The following is a 16,618-nucleotide window of genomic DNA, read 5'->3' as shown; positions in this document are numbered from 1 at the left end:
AGCGGCTTTCTCACATCTGGCCCACACCTGGTTGAATGCTTTTTTCTTGGTAGCTTGAAATGTTCAGAATCAGTGTGACCAGATATCCCCACAACAATGACAGGCCACATCTGCTGCTGCTGCTGCTGGCCTACCACAGGTTCGGCAGCAGCTGTTCAGCTATCTTTCCATCTCAATACACCGCCCGGCCTGCAGCAGCCATGACCCTATGTGACCTGCATCCTCAACCTAACTGCTACCTCTCCGAACCCAGATGACAGCAGATATTGAGGCCCGTAAAAAGACACACTGGAAAGAAAGGCATGAACTTGCAGAAACAGAAAAAAGAAGAGACAAAGAGGGAGATGCATAGGGGGCAGGGTAGATCCTCACATCCGTTAACAGTGTTGTTGTACGCCGTGGTGCCGTAGCCTGTGGTGTTGAGTGTTTCCTTGCTCCCACTACGAGAATTCCTTGCACTGCCCCAGGGGTCGTTGTCATAGGAACCAGATCTGGCTTTCATCTCCTCCTTTAGGATCATCCTCCCGATGCCACTCCCGATCTGAGAGGGAGCGAGCAAAGAGGTGGAGGGGGAGTGGGGTGGGGGGGTTGGGGGCGTAAGGGAAAACTGTTAATTTAATGTACAGTGAATGCAAGATGGAAGAAGGAGCAAATGAAGAAAATAGGGGAATAGTTTAGCCACCATACCCTAAGAAGTTCATTATTAATGGGTGTTTCTAAAGAGATGACTTTCTTCAACCAGATGTTGGATAAAGAGAGAGAAAGAAAAAAATGAAGCTCTTACTCTTTGAAGACTGTTACTCCAACTCTCTTCATCTCCTCCTGTTGAGAAGCGTCTTCTCGGCACTCGATAGGCTGAGAGAGACAACAGATGAAAGAGATTATCTTGTATGAATATAGAGTTCAGAGAGGAACGCAGTGGGTGAATGAATAAATATGACAACACAGTTGCAGTTACTGTACTTCTAGAGCCGTGTTTGGTCCAGCTAAAAAATTGAGAAATGCATTTTACTATGAGCTTACAATTCTAAACTGAGTGAAATGACTTTCCTACCCCTGGGGGAGCTGGTGTATGGGTAATAGTCAGACTCTGACTGGGTGTATGGCTCAGGAGAGTAGGTGGACAGTCTGGAGGATCTGAGGATGTCCTCGCTGGTCCTGCTTTTGGTGGCTGCGTCGACATGATTGGCTGCGGAGAAGACATATATTGAGTTATAGGAGATAAAAAAAAAAAAAAACACTCCGACCCAAAGTTAATGGTAATTCTGTTAAAGAAATAGTTCATAATTTTTAGGAATACACTATTTTGCGTTAGATGAGGATATATATATACCACTCTCATATTTGTCTGCTAAATATGAAGCTAAAGCAAGGAGATTTAGGTTTAGCTTAGCATGAAGACTGGAAACAGGAGGAAATAGCTAGCTAGTTTGCTGTTCAAATGTTAACAAAAGAAAAAAGGCCTACCAGCAACTTTAAAGCTAACAAATTAACATATTATATCTGTTTAGTTTAATCAGTGCAAAACAAAAAGTTGTGGTTTCCCATTGGGATATGTGCCAGACTATTTCTTGGCCGGGAGCAGTGACTTCCTGGACTCTCCACTAGCAAGCCCCTAGGAAGTGTGCCTGACGTTCAAGCCAATTTGACACTGTGGGCAAATGGTGGAATTACAAGTGAAAAGTTTTTTGGGCCAGAGGGCATCACATAGATGCCCTCTGGCCCAAAACACTTTTCCCTTTTGACTTACTGAAAGAGACGTGTATAAAACTGCGGATACATTTTTTTCCAGCGTCACAACCCCCGGGATATGACTAACGTTAATATCAGAGTTTGATTCCAGTCCGATAACAGTTTGAAAGTCCAGATGAGTTGCACGATTAAATCTTTTAATCCCCATTCAAATTAGCTGGAGCCCTAAACCGGAATTAGTGTGCAAGTCTCTAGCGCCTGATGTATTCATCACACAATGTGGAAGTAGTGCCAATTGGGTATCTGGGTATTTTTAGATGTGGAAATTTAATTATTTTGGCTTCATGCGTCACTGTGCAGCTTTCATAGGAATGAACGGGGCTCCGCCTCCAGCGCTGTATCCAGTTCTCTTAATACATCCATTTCTGCTAGCTACCTGGCAACATCACAACGATGACAAAGCTCCTGATTCACAAGATAAGAAACAAGATAGAATATTGTATTAATGACCTTTAGGAATGGTGGTCACCAGAATTTGTTTCCTTTTTCCAGAACCAAGCTAGCTATTTCCCCTGGTTTCCAGTCCTTTTCCTAAGCTAAAGCTGGGTCCAGCTTCATACTGAATACAGATATGCGAGTATTGTTCATCTTCTCATCTTGCTCTCGACAAGAACGTGAATAAACTACTTCCCAAAACGTTAAACTGTGTGATAATGTGATAATGAATATCACAAAGATGTACAGCCAGAGTATAGTTACGCTACATATATGCATTTATCATATCCACCATTCCTGTCAGAGGAGATCAATATTTCAGCCAACAGCATGACAATTACTAGCATTAAAGTGAGTTCAGTTACTGCTCAGCCTGAGGCACACAGTCGTTTCATGAGTGGTGTAAGGTGATGATATTGATGCCACTCTGCGGTAAAACACAGTCAATGGGAGTTAATGGATGTGACATGCAGTGTAATGTCAGATAGGTCGCTCTTCACTTTGTTAGCCATTAGCCATGCCATCCCCGATCCATCATCCATTGAATTCCTATAGACATGATGCATGACACCGATGGCAGACATTCTCATCTTTGGGAAACACACTTTCAACAGACTGAGGGTATATGGCTGTACAATGAGACTGACAAACATATAGAGAGACACATACCCAACAACAGACAGACCGACAGTGAAACAGCGAGAGGAGGGAGATACTTACAGGCAAGGTCACCGGGTAAAGTGAAGCAGAAGGTGGAGGGAAGTGAATAAAAGTGATTGGATGCAATAAAAAAAGGTGAAAGGGAAACATTATTGGAGCGACCTCAAGGGAGATGTGACAATGTGAGAGGTACCTATATGGAGAACAAGGACAAAGCCAAGAAACAAGGATCTGATTCTTTCTAGACAGGTACAAACTTGTTAACTGAGTAGTACATAACACGCCTTGGATGTGCACAGCAACACAACTTCATGTGTCTGTTGTGGCATTGGATTTACATCAATTCTCTTAAGTGCTGAAACAAGAGAATATAATAATCAATAGCTGTTTAGGAGGACGTAAAGTTGGAGAAGGATCCACATGAGTGATGTTGAAGTGTGAGCAGAATGTCCATATTCTACAAGGCAAGTTTAAACATCCCATATTATGCTCATTTTCAGGTTAAAACTTGTCATTTGGGCACGTTTACATTCTTTGATACTTAGAAAACACACTCTTTTTCTCATACTGTCTGTCTGAATATACATGTATTCACTCTCTGTCTGCTCTGTTTTAGCGCCTGTCTCTTTAAGAACCCCTCCTGAAAAAGCTCAGTCTGCTCTGATTGGTCAGAGTTTCTGGGTCTTCCGCAGCGGCACTCTCTGTGTCTCTTCACCGTCATTGCAGCCGGGGAATGACCGTAACAGCACTGCATCGACACTTTCTACCTATTTACAGTACAGAAGTCCTGACGGCTCGTTTAAAGGACAGTTTCTGAATACAGGCTGTGTGCATGTCTCTGTGGTTTAAATGTTTTGATTCATAGTATTTATATAGCACCTCAACCTACTTTATAATGAAAAAAAAATGTAAATCTCACTTTTTACAATATGGGACCTTTAAAGAATTTTGAAGTTGCTGATAATTATTATTATTCATAGACAAAAGTGTGTTGTGGAAACCTTATGGCCAGTGATGTACTAATCATAGCTCAGTAATACAGAAGGGTGAAAGTGTTTGGTCGACAAAGTTTACTAACAACCCCACAAATACCAACACACACAGTTCAGAGCAACATGCAAGACAACAAAGATAAACTGTTCTCCAGAAAGTGGTTTTAAGTCTTGTGACTCTCAGCTGAGAAGCCCTTTCCAGTGTGATGTGACAAGGGGATAGTGAATCATCTTTTTCTTATGACTGTTTTACTGACGCACACTATCCAGATGGCTAAAGATGGCATTTAAGTTTAATGATTTGTAAAAAAATTAAAAAATAGCATCTTGTGTTAACAGCGCTGCTGTGTTATTTGACTGAACGACAACATAAATCCACACAATTAAGAAATCAGACTACCCTCTAACATGCTTCCTCTGTTTGTTTTTTTACAAGAAAAAAGAGCACAACAGCTGTCTCTGGATTCAAACAATTACAACTGCAGCAACATCTCCTTAAATCACAAACTGACCACAGGTTAACTAGGCTAGGCTGAGTCTCCACAGCAAATACAAGTTCCACTTATAATACAGTTTTCCACTGTGCTTCAGTTTCCATTGTTCTGTTCTATTATGGTGAATTGTGTGTCCTCAGAGTCCCATGTACTCAACACTTGTTACGCCTGAGCAAACTTCACTTCATTCAGGGTCTATTCCAGCCCCATTTGCCGACAAGAACATGGCATGCTGCAGGAGCTGCACACAGAAGCAGGCATATGCTCACTTAACATTGTTCTTTTGCACTCAGACACTTACTAATGTAATAAGCCTAATTGTTTATCTTCACTTGAAAAAGAGTTGTACAAGTCCAACTCTATTTCCTTTATGCATTTTTAAGCTTTTCCATTTATCTGGTTTTGTTGTCGATGGCATTAACTCTGATGACAACCGGATCTAATAAATGCTAAATCAAAATGGGCTCTTGAAAAACATCAATGGGTCAGTAAAAACATCTACTACGAGTACTCAAACACAGCATGACTATACTGACGATTGGACAGGCAGGCTAAGGCGGGGCTAACTACACTGTACCCGTTCTTGTATAGATGGGAGGCTTCCTGTAGATGTTGGGGTCCCCTGTGGCTGAGGAGAGAAAGAGGAGATGAAGAGGTGAAACGTGGAGGAGTAAAGGAGGTGAGGATGTGAGTTTCTGTTGGGATGATCGAAAAGAAGGAGCCGGAGGTAGGAGGGATGATTGTAAAGGAAGGTTTCGTTTAGAAAGGTAAAGATGCAGTATGAGGAGAAGAATGTGCCAGAGAAAATATGTGCGGTATAACTATACAACCTCACACATTTTCATACACTCTGATTCTGATTCGAACACACTTAAAATGGATGATTTGCATGCATTAATAATGGCAGATGAAATGTAAAAAATCTATGAGATCGTGAGTGGTGCAGTGAGGAGATGGGGAGTCCTACCTGGTACATGAAAATGTTTAGGGGGCTGGTTTGTGGTGGGTGTGCTTGACCGCCCCTCTTGGCCGTAATAAGGTGAACTCCTGCCACTCTCAGAGCCTGCAGCCAGCCAGAGCCAATCAAGGCAAAGGAAACATGAGCATGAAGAAAGGCCTCAACACGAGTCTACTCCATGCAGATAAAACCAGTCACATTCACCATTCAACAGTCTAAACATTAATTCAAAATACAAAGTGACATTGGATAACTATTCCACTTGTGCAATTACAAAAGTTATTGTGTGTCTTCATATGACAGTAACTACAGTGTCAATGCACATGTGTAAGAGTTAAATGAAATGGCAGCCAAGGAGCAACTGCAGCATATGAAGTAGCCAAACTATTTTGGAGTGACGTGAAAGAGAGTCTGCCCTAAGGAGCTGAATCTGAAAATCCACTGAAATTCTATCATAGCATATTTGTTACTAAGAAAGAATGGTGATGACATACACATGGATATGACAAACAATTTGATATCTCTTAAAGGAATAGTTTGACACTTTAGGGGGAATGCTTATTTGTTTCCTTGCCAAGATTTAGATGAGAACACTGATACCACTCTCATGTCCACAATTTGGTTTAGCTTAACTTAGCATAAAGACTGGAAAAAGAGTGAGACAGCCTAACTTTTATTGATTTATGTTAAATCTAATACAAATTAACATTTCATGAGGTGTTATGTGCAGGAATGATTTCTTGTCCAGGAGCAGTAACTCCCTCAAGTGTCCACTGGTTACCTGTCAACCTCATGATGAAGACCAAAAAAAGATTAATATAATATATATATATATAAGATAAATATCTTTGTAATAGAATTATGCTTTGCTAGATATAGAACAAGGATAATTGAAGAATGACAAATGGAAGTTATTATTATTGTTATTATTACTATATAGATAGAAGGCAAAATACTTCAGTACGCGTTATTTCAGTAATATTTATTAAAAAAAAGGGTGGAATTAAATACGTTTACACTTCTTCCCACTCCTTTTCGGATATGTAAACAGATTTTTTTATTTTTCAGTTTACTTTGTTAAACTTTGTTATTGTACATTTATTTTTCTCTCTGTTTTTTTTCCCCTTTTCTTTATGATTGCCCATGTATGATAATTTAGTTCTTTCACATATTCGAAATAAACTATCTAAACTAAAAGATAAGACCCCAGAGGTGGTGGTATATAGTGTATTTTGTTACCTTCAAACAAAGCCTGGCTAAGCTAAGTTCCTGCTGACTGTATCTGCACATTAAACAGGCACATTTAAGAGTGATCTTCTCATCTCAACATCAGCAAGAAAGCAAATAGGCATATCCTCCAAAGTGTTGAACTATTCTTTTTAACCACTTGACTTAAGTAGAATTATTTCCAAAAAATGTAAGGGATAGGAATAGAGAACCGATTCAAGTTGAAATTGGAAATGGAACCAGAATCATATGCCTGTGAGTTTAACAGTTCCTTTTATTATTGCCAGCATGTTCTTCTGACAGTTGCACATTTTTCACAGTAAAACTCTGCTAGGCCTGCCTTGGACTGTTTATCCCTTACTGCCATGTCTTCTTCTTGTTGCAAGTTTCCAGCAGCAAAGGCCCATGCATTTGACATCATTATTTTGCAATGCAACCGTCATTGGCATTGATAGAAGGAACTGATAAACGCAGAGTCATACGATTCCAGTTCCGATTTGTTCCCGTATCCCAACTGCGACAGGTTTTAGATTCCCGTCCATACTGAGAGATGATAAAACAGTTGTGTTGAAGCTGAAAAACTGTGTAGGCCTTCTCTTTTGTTCACAAAGAAAACTGGCAGTGGTCGTATAATCTCATCAATTGCAAATCTCGAAAAATGAGAAAGTCCACTATGCCACAATTTGTTCAAAGTGCATTAAGTACTTCATTAAAAAAGCAAAAGACTGGCATTAAACTCTGAGGTCATAAGCAGCCAATTACGCAGGAACACTGTCTGACTCACCAGGGTAGGCATAGTGCTGCGGAGAGCGAGGCATGATGGGTGACATGCCTTGACGACTGTACGTCGGTGAGTCAATGTAACCTGGACTGGAGCACCGCCTCTGCTTTATATCCAGGCTGTCGTAGTCCTAAAGAGAAAATAGAGACGACGTAGAAGAGAACAAAGATAAGGAGGCAACGAGGAGACAAACAGCTTAGTGACAGGTCAAAATTACAACAGTTCACTTATTTAGACTTGTCTTATGTGCCATTTACTATGGGAAGAAGAAAGCTTACCTGAGAATAGGGAGAGAGTGTCCCAAGTGACTGGAAAATGAGTGGAGAGAGAAGCGTTTTCATTTATACTTAAACACTGTGGTGAAGTAAATACAATATATATCATGTATTTGCAGGAGACCAAACAGTCTTCTCAAATTCAATCTTTGCTTTGTCTTACGGGGTCTTTTTGCATCTACAACCTAATTATTTAAGGAATTGTTCAGGATTCAGGATAGCTGCTACCCAATTTTCAGTCAGTTTGAGAGTGGTTTCCTTCTGCTCATGGTGCATTATGTAAAAAAGACATTTACCAACTGATATGAATTTCCTGTGTATTGTAAAATGCACCGGTGACTTAAAAAAAATGCTATAATATTCCCAAGTACCTCAGGATCATCATTTTCAAATTAAAATTTTACTGAAAATTCGCTGGATTTTAAAAGTAAGTTAAGTCAAAAATTAGTTTTACCTTGATCTCAAAACGTTTTTTTTTAACTTGTTAAACTAACAAGTGTTTTTTCTGGAGACTGTAGACTTTTGAAATCCAGTTTCCATTCAAATTTCCAATTTCATGGTCACATTTTACCAAATGAAAATAATCCATTCAATCAATTAAAACATTTTTTTTTTTTAATGAGCCCTACAAATACTATATAACTGAGTTGTGACGAAAACACACAGTTCTTATCAGCACGGCTCCATCGAAAAACTGAGCAAAGTCCTGAAAACAGACCAACGATGAGACCAACGATGAGACCATTGCTAAGTTTGGCCTGGAGTGTGTAGCAGCAGTACCTCCCCATAGCTGTACATTTCTAGCCTGTCATCAGAGGTGTATCTGTGGTAGGGCTGGTATGAGGAGGATATGAGGTCTGGCTGTTGGACCTCGTATATGGCCTTGATCTTTGGCAGGGCAGCTAGGTCCTTATAATCTAGGATCTGATTCTCCACTCTGGCCTGGAGAGAGGACACATACATACACCCACCACAGACAGAGACAGCAGCAACAAGACCTGACATCAACCACATTGACAATACACAGTACAACAAAGTAGAATGGAAACTCCACCAGTGACGATGAGCCGATCATGCAGAGATAAGAGGAATGAAAAAGAGCTGATGAAGCACAAGCAAATCTGCAAATGCACATGCACATACACGTGTGTGCGTTCATCAAAAGTACACATGTATGCTGCAGAACCTGACAGTAGTGTAAGTTGTTGACCTTCAGTAGCTCAGCATATGTGAGAAAGAGAGCAGATGAAGCAAAGATAGCCAGAGAGAGAGGGAGAGGAGACAGTGTGGATGACAAGCATGCTTACGCTGCATTTCTGCCTCATCCATCACCGCACACTGAAAGTTCATTGATTATGAGATGAGAGCAGAGCAGGGCAGGCCTGACCGGAGTGCGGTGACTTCTGCTTGCATGCAGACAACCCTCGACATGCTAATAATGCTGACATGCAGACTGCCAAACAGCACAGTTGGACACTGTTCCATATCTGTCTGAAGCCGGACTTTGAAATGAAACTGGTGCAACTTGCAACGCACAGTGACAACCTTGACATAAACCTGGTATGTTCCCCAACTGAACTCTCCCTATATGATATATAGGAAGCACTGATTTAGTGATTTGCACATCAAAACTTGATATGTCTAGTTCAAATGTGGGATCAATTTGGTTGAAATGTTAAAGTTTTTTATATATATATATATAAATGTCTGGGTTTAATTTTACCATTTTTTCTAATTTACTTTCACTTTTATGTGCCTTTATGTTTTTCGATTTATATATGTATTAACACTGTAGCGTGATAATTAATTGCAGGGAAATGCTTTTTAAAAATACCAATAACAGAACCAGTAGCATCCTAACTTATCAGTACTATAGTTTCAAGGTATCTGTTGGAGAAAAATAAAAAAAAATAAAGGTTTTTCTTGCCACATAACCAATTATTTAACTGTGAAGTCTGTGGTGGTGTAATCCCAACATTTCCTGCCTCCTGCAGCCTCTACTTATGTGTTACCCCTCGCCTATTTACAGTAAGTGAAAACGCATCTGACATGGACAGTCATTAGTTTTGTGCTACATTTGTGGAAGGCAAAGTTTGGACAAGGTCTGGACCTAGAGAGTCTACAGTCATGCTAATGATTCCGTGAGGCTGCGCTTACAGTAATAAGCACTTTTTTTTAAGACAAAAACTGTTGAACTCCTGGAGGAGGAAAGTCAGTCTTTCATCAAAGGCGATAGGATTTATCGTCTTGAGGCCACGAACGTCTGTACAAAATTTAGTGCAAATCTATCTTGTAGATATTTTATTTCTTGGTATATTTCCTGGGGCTTTGACCTGCCTGTGGGGCTAATTGGAATCCCAAGGAACTACCAAAGTCATTGAGATTCATCCTACGGGAAACATTTTATGCCATCCATCAAATAACAGTTGACTGTTTTATTGTGGACTAAAGATATCATCCCTGGAGCCACACATAATCCAACCCATGTATGTTCCAACATGCAAATCACTATATATCAGTACTTGTGATGTGATTGAAGTGATAACTAAAGATTGTGTTAGCCTCCATATTAGCAGATGGGATATAGGCCAAATTACATGACAGCTGGCCCCACAGCCCGATCACTACAGCACAGACTCTGCCTCCAAAATTACAAGATGTCAGCGCCTGTATCAGGGATATTTTGGTTTCACTTTTAGTCTTGAACAATGGGAGGAAGTTGACCACGCGGCGTCCGTCTCTATACAGTCTATGGATCTTCACAGATATAAACCATTAACATTTTGTATTAACAAGACACTTTATATTTTTCCCCACTTCTTTTTAACTCCCTCCACTGAGAACTGAGGTTAGTACACAGACAAGTGAACAGGCCAAGGGAGTGAGCAGCCTCTCGGGCTGGTGGTTAACCATTCAAGCCTATGGGTATAGCGCTTGTGTTTCTGGTGTAGAAATTATGCTTTAAGCTTGGTGGCAGCAGAAGCTAAAAGTGACTAAAAGCTGCAAAATTATAGGCTACTCACGCATATAACCCTACTGGGAGAGCCTATGGAGGAGCCCGGTGGAGAGATGGAGGCCTCTGACAGGCGTCTGTGCTGTGAGGTACAAACGGACAAAGAAAAAAAAAAACACAATGAGGAAATTACAGTTTACATCTTATCTTAACATCTTCACATCATCTCTATCTCACCCTGAGTCTCCTCTCTGCTCTTGCCGCCTGCTTGCATAATGGGTGCCACACCTCGCAACCTGAAGAAGAGAAGACAGACGGGTGTTCCTGCATGCCGTGCATTCATCTACATTGGCAAGTCTAAAGTATGTGTGTGTGTGTGTGTGTGAGAGTGTGTGTGTGTGTGTGTGAGAGTGTGTGTGTGTGTGTGTGTGTGTGTGCAATATACTGGCGTCAAGTTTCACCTGTCAGGTACATTTCCTCTCCCTCTTTGAACATCATGTTACAGCGAGAGCATCGAGCGCAGGTCGGATGGTAGTGTTTCCCTCCTGCCTGTGAGGAGAAGAGGAGAGAAGAAGAGGTGTGACTGCACATAAATTATCATCATAAAGAGTTTCACAGAGTGAGGGCTACATTTACAAATGAGCAAGTCCTTATCTCCATATGTTTTCTCCTGTGTGTCACCTGACCTCATAATGCACTGAGACATCATTGCATAGCCTGTAGTTATTCATCAGCATACAGCAATCACATGAGAGCCACCACCCATTCTCCTCCACGCCATAATTAGAGCAAAGATCCCTGACTGACCTACAGTCACATGAAAAAAGTGTGTGTGTGTCTGTGTGTGTGTGTGTGTGTGTGTGTGTGTGTGTGTGTGTGTGTGTGTGTGTGTGCGTATACGAAAGAAAGAGAAAGAGAAAGAGAAAGAGGGAAGTAGGTGGTCGTGTAAGTGAAGGACACAAGAGTGCGATGCACGTCCTTGGACGTTGAGAGCACCCTGAGGGAACACATCCAAACAGGTGAAATGGACACGTGAAATGATGCAGTGCGATGTCATTGCGCCGACTCGATCCATTAATCCAGTCCAGTTCATGTTCCTGATGTTTCTCACACGTGCTTCCGCAGGGCTGGTGGCTGAGGCGTGGCCCCGTCCCATCACCTCTGCCTTCCTGACACACCATTAGAGATTTTCTATTTATAGAAGCACCGCTGACATGCTGCCTGTGTCGAGGCCACCTGAACTGTTTCATCTGAACACACACCAGCATGTGTTTGAGTGTGTGTATTGCGGGGTATTATGCTTTTCATAAAACTGATAATTTTATGTGATCCGTAACCAATCCCTGCTCTCTTTATCTGACTCAAGTTACTCTGAAAGGAAAGCCAGAAGAGGATGCAGCATTTCCGTCGCCCTGCTTTCCGGGCAACAGAGCGTTCACCGTCTGGTCATACGGTATCAGTTCAACAGCTGCTGCTACCATTTCTAATGAGGCTCCCATTCTCTCCAGTGGCATTTATAGGCTGCTTTATTTACTGGCAAACTAAGACACTGAGGAAGGAAGGGGAAGAAGAGAAGTGAAACTTAAAAAGGAAGCTTTATGCTCCTCTTAATTCCACTTCCTGTCTTTATTTCTCCCTTTCTCCATCTATTCTAAACTACTCATTAAATTAACAACCACTGGGTCTGGAAAGTTGGCCTGAAGAGGGGCTCCGTGGAACAAGCCTTAGCATCAACACAGACACAAACACAGACAGTTTAGTCTGGGTTTTCAATGTGGGAGAATAGAAATCAGCACCAACATTGAAATGATACCTTAAAACAGATAAATAGATGACTCGTTGGCTTCTCCGCAGCATTATTTCTAACAATAAAAGCTATGATGAAATAAATGTGTTCACTTTTTCACAACTAAACAGAGTAGAAATACACAAACAAAACGAGAACTTTTATAAAATGAATCACATTTATTGTGGACAAATAAATGCTAAAGGATAAGATGGACCTTTGGGCAAATTAACTAATTTAAAGTCTTATCTAACGACCTGCATGCATCTGCGGAATTGCAGCTTAGTTTGATTAGTATTGGGGCTGCCCTATTCATAACGGGGCCTGGCTCAGAAAGCAAGTCATTCCCAATAGACCCTCATGTTAAAATGCCTCACTTTACAGCAGAAATAAACATGCCTGGTACAGAAAAATGGTTTTGGTCTCTATAGCTAATTTTCCCCTTCATGACAACTGTATGGTGGGGGGATTTTTACATTACCCACCCATTTAAATGATATTATGGCTTGAAGTTGCATAAATAAAGGTACAGTAGGTAAAAAGCAAGAAAAAAACACCTGGACCTGCAGCAGACTGAGCCCTCTACTTGCAGCTCTCAGTCTCCCCTTTCTGTCCTGAGCCAAGAGGAACTCATTGTCTCCCTCCCTCTCTCTCTCTCTCTCTCTCTCTCTCTCTCTCTCTCTGAAATGACCTGTGATTGTCCAAAGTCTCTCGTCACAGACTAGATATTCTAATGGCTGAAAACAGAGCCAAGACGTGGTGCAAAAGTCTAGTTTTAGAACTACACTACGATGAAAGATTATTATGGATTTCCTCGCTGCCTACCCCAGGTTTAAGGGGTGGCCGCTTAGAGTGACAGGTGGGTGCCGTCACATGATGCTAGCACAGACTGTAGGCTTTATTCGGCCCACCTCAGCTCTATTCACGCTCTACCTCTCTGCCCATTTTGGGATTAGAGGGGAGTTAGGCACTGCCAAGTTGGCCACGGACAAAACCCCGGAGAGACACCCATATTCAGCTTAATTCTGGCTCTTCAGAAACCTGGGGGTGACGCTGAAGAGACTTTGTCCATTTTTTATACAGTCAATGTTTTGGAAATGACTTTCTGTGAGTCAAATGAGTTGCATCTGAAAGAAGCAAATCATTATGATAACAAAATTTGACAGGAGAGAAGAATCAATGTCAGAGTGTCAGAGAGATGATCAGAGTGTGTGTGTGTGTGTGTGTGTGTGTGTGTGTGTGTGTGTGTGTGTGTGTGTGTGTGTGTGTGTGTGTGTGTGTGTGTCTGTGTCTGTGTCTGTGTCTGTGTGTGTGTGAGAGTGTGCGTGGGAGAGAGAGATAGAGAGAGAGAGAGAGAGAGAGAGAGACAGAGAAAGGAAGAGAGAGAAACACACACAGATAAAGGCTGACATGTCCCCATGTCTATAAATAACCCAGAGAGGCTGGCAGTCAGGAACAAAACACTTTACACCAGCCATTCTGACAAGCAAAGGAGCATGTTTGTGTGTGTGTGTGTGTGTGTGTGTGTGTTAGAGTGTGTGTGTGTTAGAGTGTGTGTGTGTGTGTGTGTGTGTGTGTGTGTGTGTGTGCGTGTGTCCGACAAAGTTTTACTGCATCCATTCCCTTTCCTCAGGTCCCAACAGACGAGACACACCCTCCAGAGATTCTTCCAAAAAATTTCATTAGCATGTGCACTTTTTCACTATTTTCAAACTACTCCCCTCATTATTTCCCCCTCACTTCTTTCTCCCTCTGTCCGCCTCAGTTCCTTCTCCTCTGCTCTCCTCTCTCCACCGATGACTCCTTCCATCTCTTGTTAAAAGGGCTTCAGTGTACTGTCTATCTGCCGCTGCGGAATTTGCTTTCGGTGTCTCTCCTCCTTCCACTCTTTACCCTCTGATCTTTTTATAACTCTCTTTTCCTCTCAACTCCTGACACGTTGTCATGATTCAATCTAGCTTTTTGCTTCCTGTTTGTGTTGGTAGGTCTGCTCTCTGCTGCTCTTCCCATAAAAAAAAAAAATTAAAATATAAACCGTGAAAAAGTGGATATGCGCCAATGCTTGACCAGGTTAACACAGAGCAGCTGAATTTGTTTTGGTTAAGTAAAGAAGAACAACATTTCTATCGCCAATCTTAAGTCGCTCACTCGCTAAAGCACAGCGGGGCTTAAATGGAGCCGAGGATAAAATGCAGCTGCTCAATTCCGATAACGCTGATTACACTCAGTCCAAAACAGTCAACTCCCAAGTCGGATTTCTGTATTACTGCAGAACTCTGTTTTGCTAAATCTCTATTAACATGGTGAAATCTGGTCCCGTTCATACCTCTAGAACCCTCCCACTGATGTATCTGCTGCACGTCTCACATTTCACCCCATACTGGGCGTGGTAATCTGCCTCACAGTATGGCACTCCATCCCTGCAACATAAAGAATAAAGAAACAGCTGTAGCGTGTTAAATGCACAATTTAACCTATCTAGAGAGAAACTGAATATGAAAAAAAAACAGTATAGTGAGACGTGAGAATCACACGCTTTGAGGATTCTCTTCACACACTCACTTGCTGATGTACTCTCCGGTGAGGACCATGTTGCATGTCCGACATCTGAAGCAGCTGACGTGCCACTGTTTCTCCAACGCCAGGAGAGACTGACCCTGCTTGATCTCGGCTCTACACCCGGCACAGTCTGGAAAAGGATAGTGTGTGAGAAGGGAAGAAAGAAAGAAGATAGAGGAAGAGTGAAGGATGCAGACAGGGAGAAGAGGAAATGTAAGAGGCAGAGAAAGACAAAGTGAGCCAAGGTGCAATTGCACATCTTTAAACACCCACTGAACTCATAAGTGTAGTTTTCTATCCCTTTGGCACACCTTCCTAATCAATAGCCATATAAATGCAGGATATTGCAGGGCTCTGAGGCTTGTTCTCTCAACTGTAAGCACTGTTAAACATGATAGAATGCATGCAGGAAGTAAAACTCCCTGAAATAGCCTCAGGACAAAAACAGTTGAATAAAATCCCCCCTCACATGAGACATATATGATGCTCTCTCTCTCTGTCACACCAGCACTTATTGTATACAAGCAGTCTGCACGATTCCAGTTCCCGCAGAATGACGCCCCAGCAGGCGTTATTGACCACCACAAACAGAGCAAGAAAGAAGCATGACAGCATAGATGCTACAAATGATGCCTGGCTGCAGAGTGACAGAATCCCCTAGAAATAAAAGGTCAGCGATCCATTTGTTTCCATTTGGAAGACGTTTGGTATAGCTTAACCTTTTCTGACCTGGTCTACTGCCCCTGAGAGAAGGGCAACTCCACTCTGCCCTGTCAGCCAAGACAAACTGTGTTTTTGCAGTAAAAAACTGCAGTGTATAGAGACAGGTTTCTGCAGTGCAAATAAATCTTAAATGTCATGTGGTGGTGAGTATGTAGGGCCAGGATTTCAACTCCAGACTGTGACTACGCACATCTGATTTTCTTCTGAGTCATGACTCATGATAAAGTTTCCTATTTTAGCCACAGAATGAAATTGGTACAGTATTACAGCAGAATGTCTAAAAATGATGTAACACAGGTTGGAATGAGGAATTGTTAGATATGGTTACATAGAATGATGGAGGAAAGAAAACATCTGCACTCTTGTCTCATTTCTGGTAACGATCCAGTCTCTGATGTCACAGCAGGTGTTTTCATCAGCTGACATGCAAAATATTACATCACTAAAGTAGCTCCCTGCTCTTTGTCATTGTGAATGTTTATTTATCCTTTAAATGAATAGTTTGACATTTAGGAAATTACCTTATATGATTTATTGATGAGTTTGATGAGAAGATTGTTTCTACTTTCATGTCTGTCCGTTCAGATGAGCAGATCAGCAGATGGTTAACTTCTCTTAACCCTTCAGTCAATGAGAAGCTTTTTATCATCAAGTGGCACACTCAGGGGCTGAAAATGAAGCCAGAGGCCAACAAAATACACCCACTAGAACCTCTAAAGCTCACTTAATAACATGCTATATCTTGCTTGTTTCAAATCTATTTAAAGTAGGTGCTGATACAAAGAATTTGTTACCTTTGGACAGAGGAGAGACTTGCGCTAAGCTAAGCTAGCAACTTGCTAGTAGCAGCTTCATATAGTAAACAGACATGAAAGTTGCATCATTTTTTTCACCTAGCGTGACAAGAAATTGAATAAGCGTGTTTAAAAACTTTGAACAATTGCTTTAAGGAGACACAAAGAAGTATTATGACAACAACTATTTTTTCTTAGGGAAAGAGTTTGTTCATTGATGTGTGTGTAA

General features: G+C 41.5%; 1 protein-coding gene across 1 annotated transcript in view; it reads right to left on the bottom strand.

Moving 5' to 3' along the window:
- The window catches only part of ablim3 (actin binding LIM protein family, member 3), a 52,512-nt gene that overhangs the window by 3,585 nt on the left and 32,309 nt on the right, over positions 1 to 16,618 (bottom strand). The window contains exons 5-16 of the mRNA XM_083915716.1: positions 14,876 to 15,002; positions 14,640 to 14,733; positions 10,989 to 11,076; positions 10,765 to 10,823; positions 10,598 to 10,669; positions 8,355 to 8,516; positions 7,578 to 7,607; positions 7,303 to 7,429; positions 5,301 to 5,396; positions 1,055 to 1,189; positions 785 to 855; positions 373 to 541 (exon numbers count right to left, since the gene is read on the bottom strand). Coding sequence (XP_083771842.1) covers positions 373 to 541; positions 785 to 855; positions 1,055 to 1,189; positions 5,301 to 5,396; positions 7,303 to 7,429; positions 7,578 to 7,607; positions 8,355 to 8,516; positions 10,598 to 10,669; positions 10,765 to 10,823; positions 10,989 to 11,076; positions 14,640 to 14,733; positions 14,876 to 15,002 — 1,230 coding nt within the window. The remainder of the gene's footprint in view (positions 1 to 372; positions 542 to 784; positions 856 to 1,054; positions 1,190 to 5,300; positions 5,397 to 7,302; positions 7,430 to 7,577; positions 7,608 to 8,354; positions 8,517 to 10,597; positions 10,670 to 10,764; positions 10,824 to 10,988; positions 11,077 to 14,639; positions 14,734 to 14,875; positions 15,003 to 16,618) is intronic.

This window comes from Echiichthys vipera, assembly GCF_963691815.1.
Source record: "Echiichthys vipera genome assembly, chromosome: 6".
Classification (NCBI taxonomy): Eukaryota; Metazoa; Chordata; class Actinopteri; order Perciformes; family Trachinidae; genus Echiichthys; species Echiichthys vipera.
Note: the sequence above shows the minus strand (reverse complement) of the source record. Positions and strands in the feature narration are given on the sequence as shown.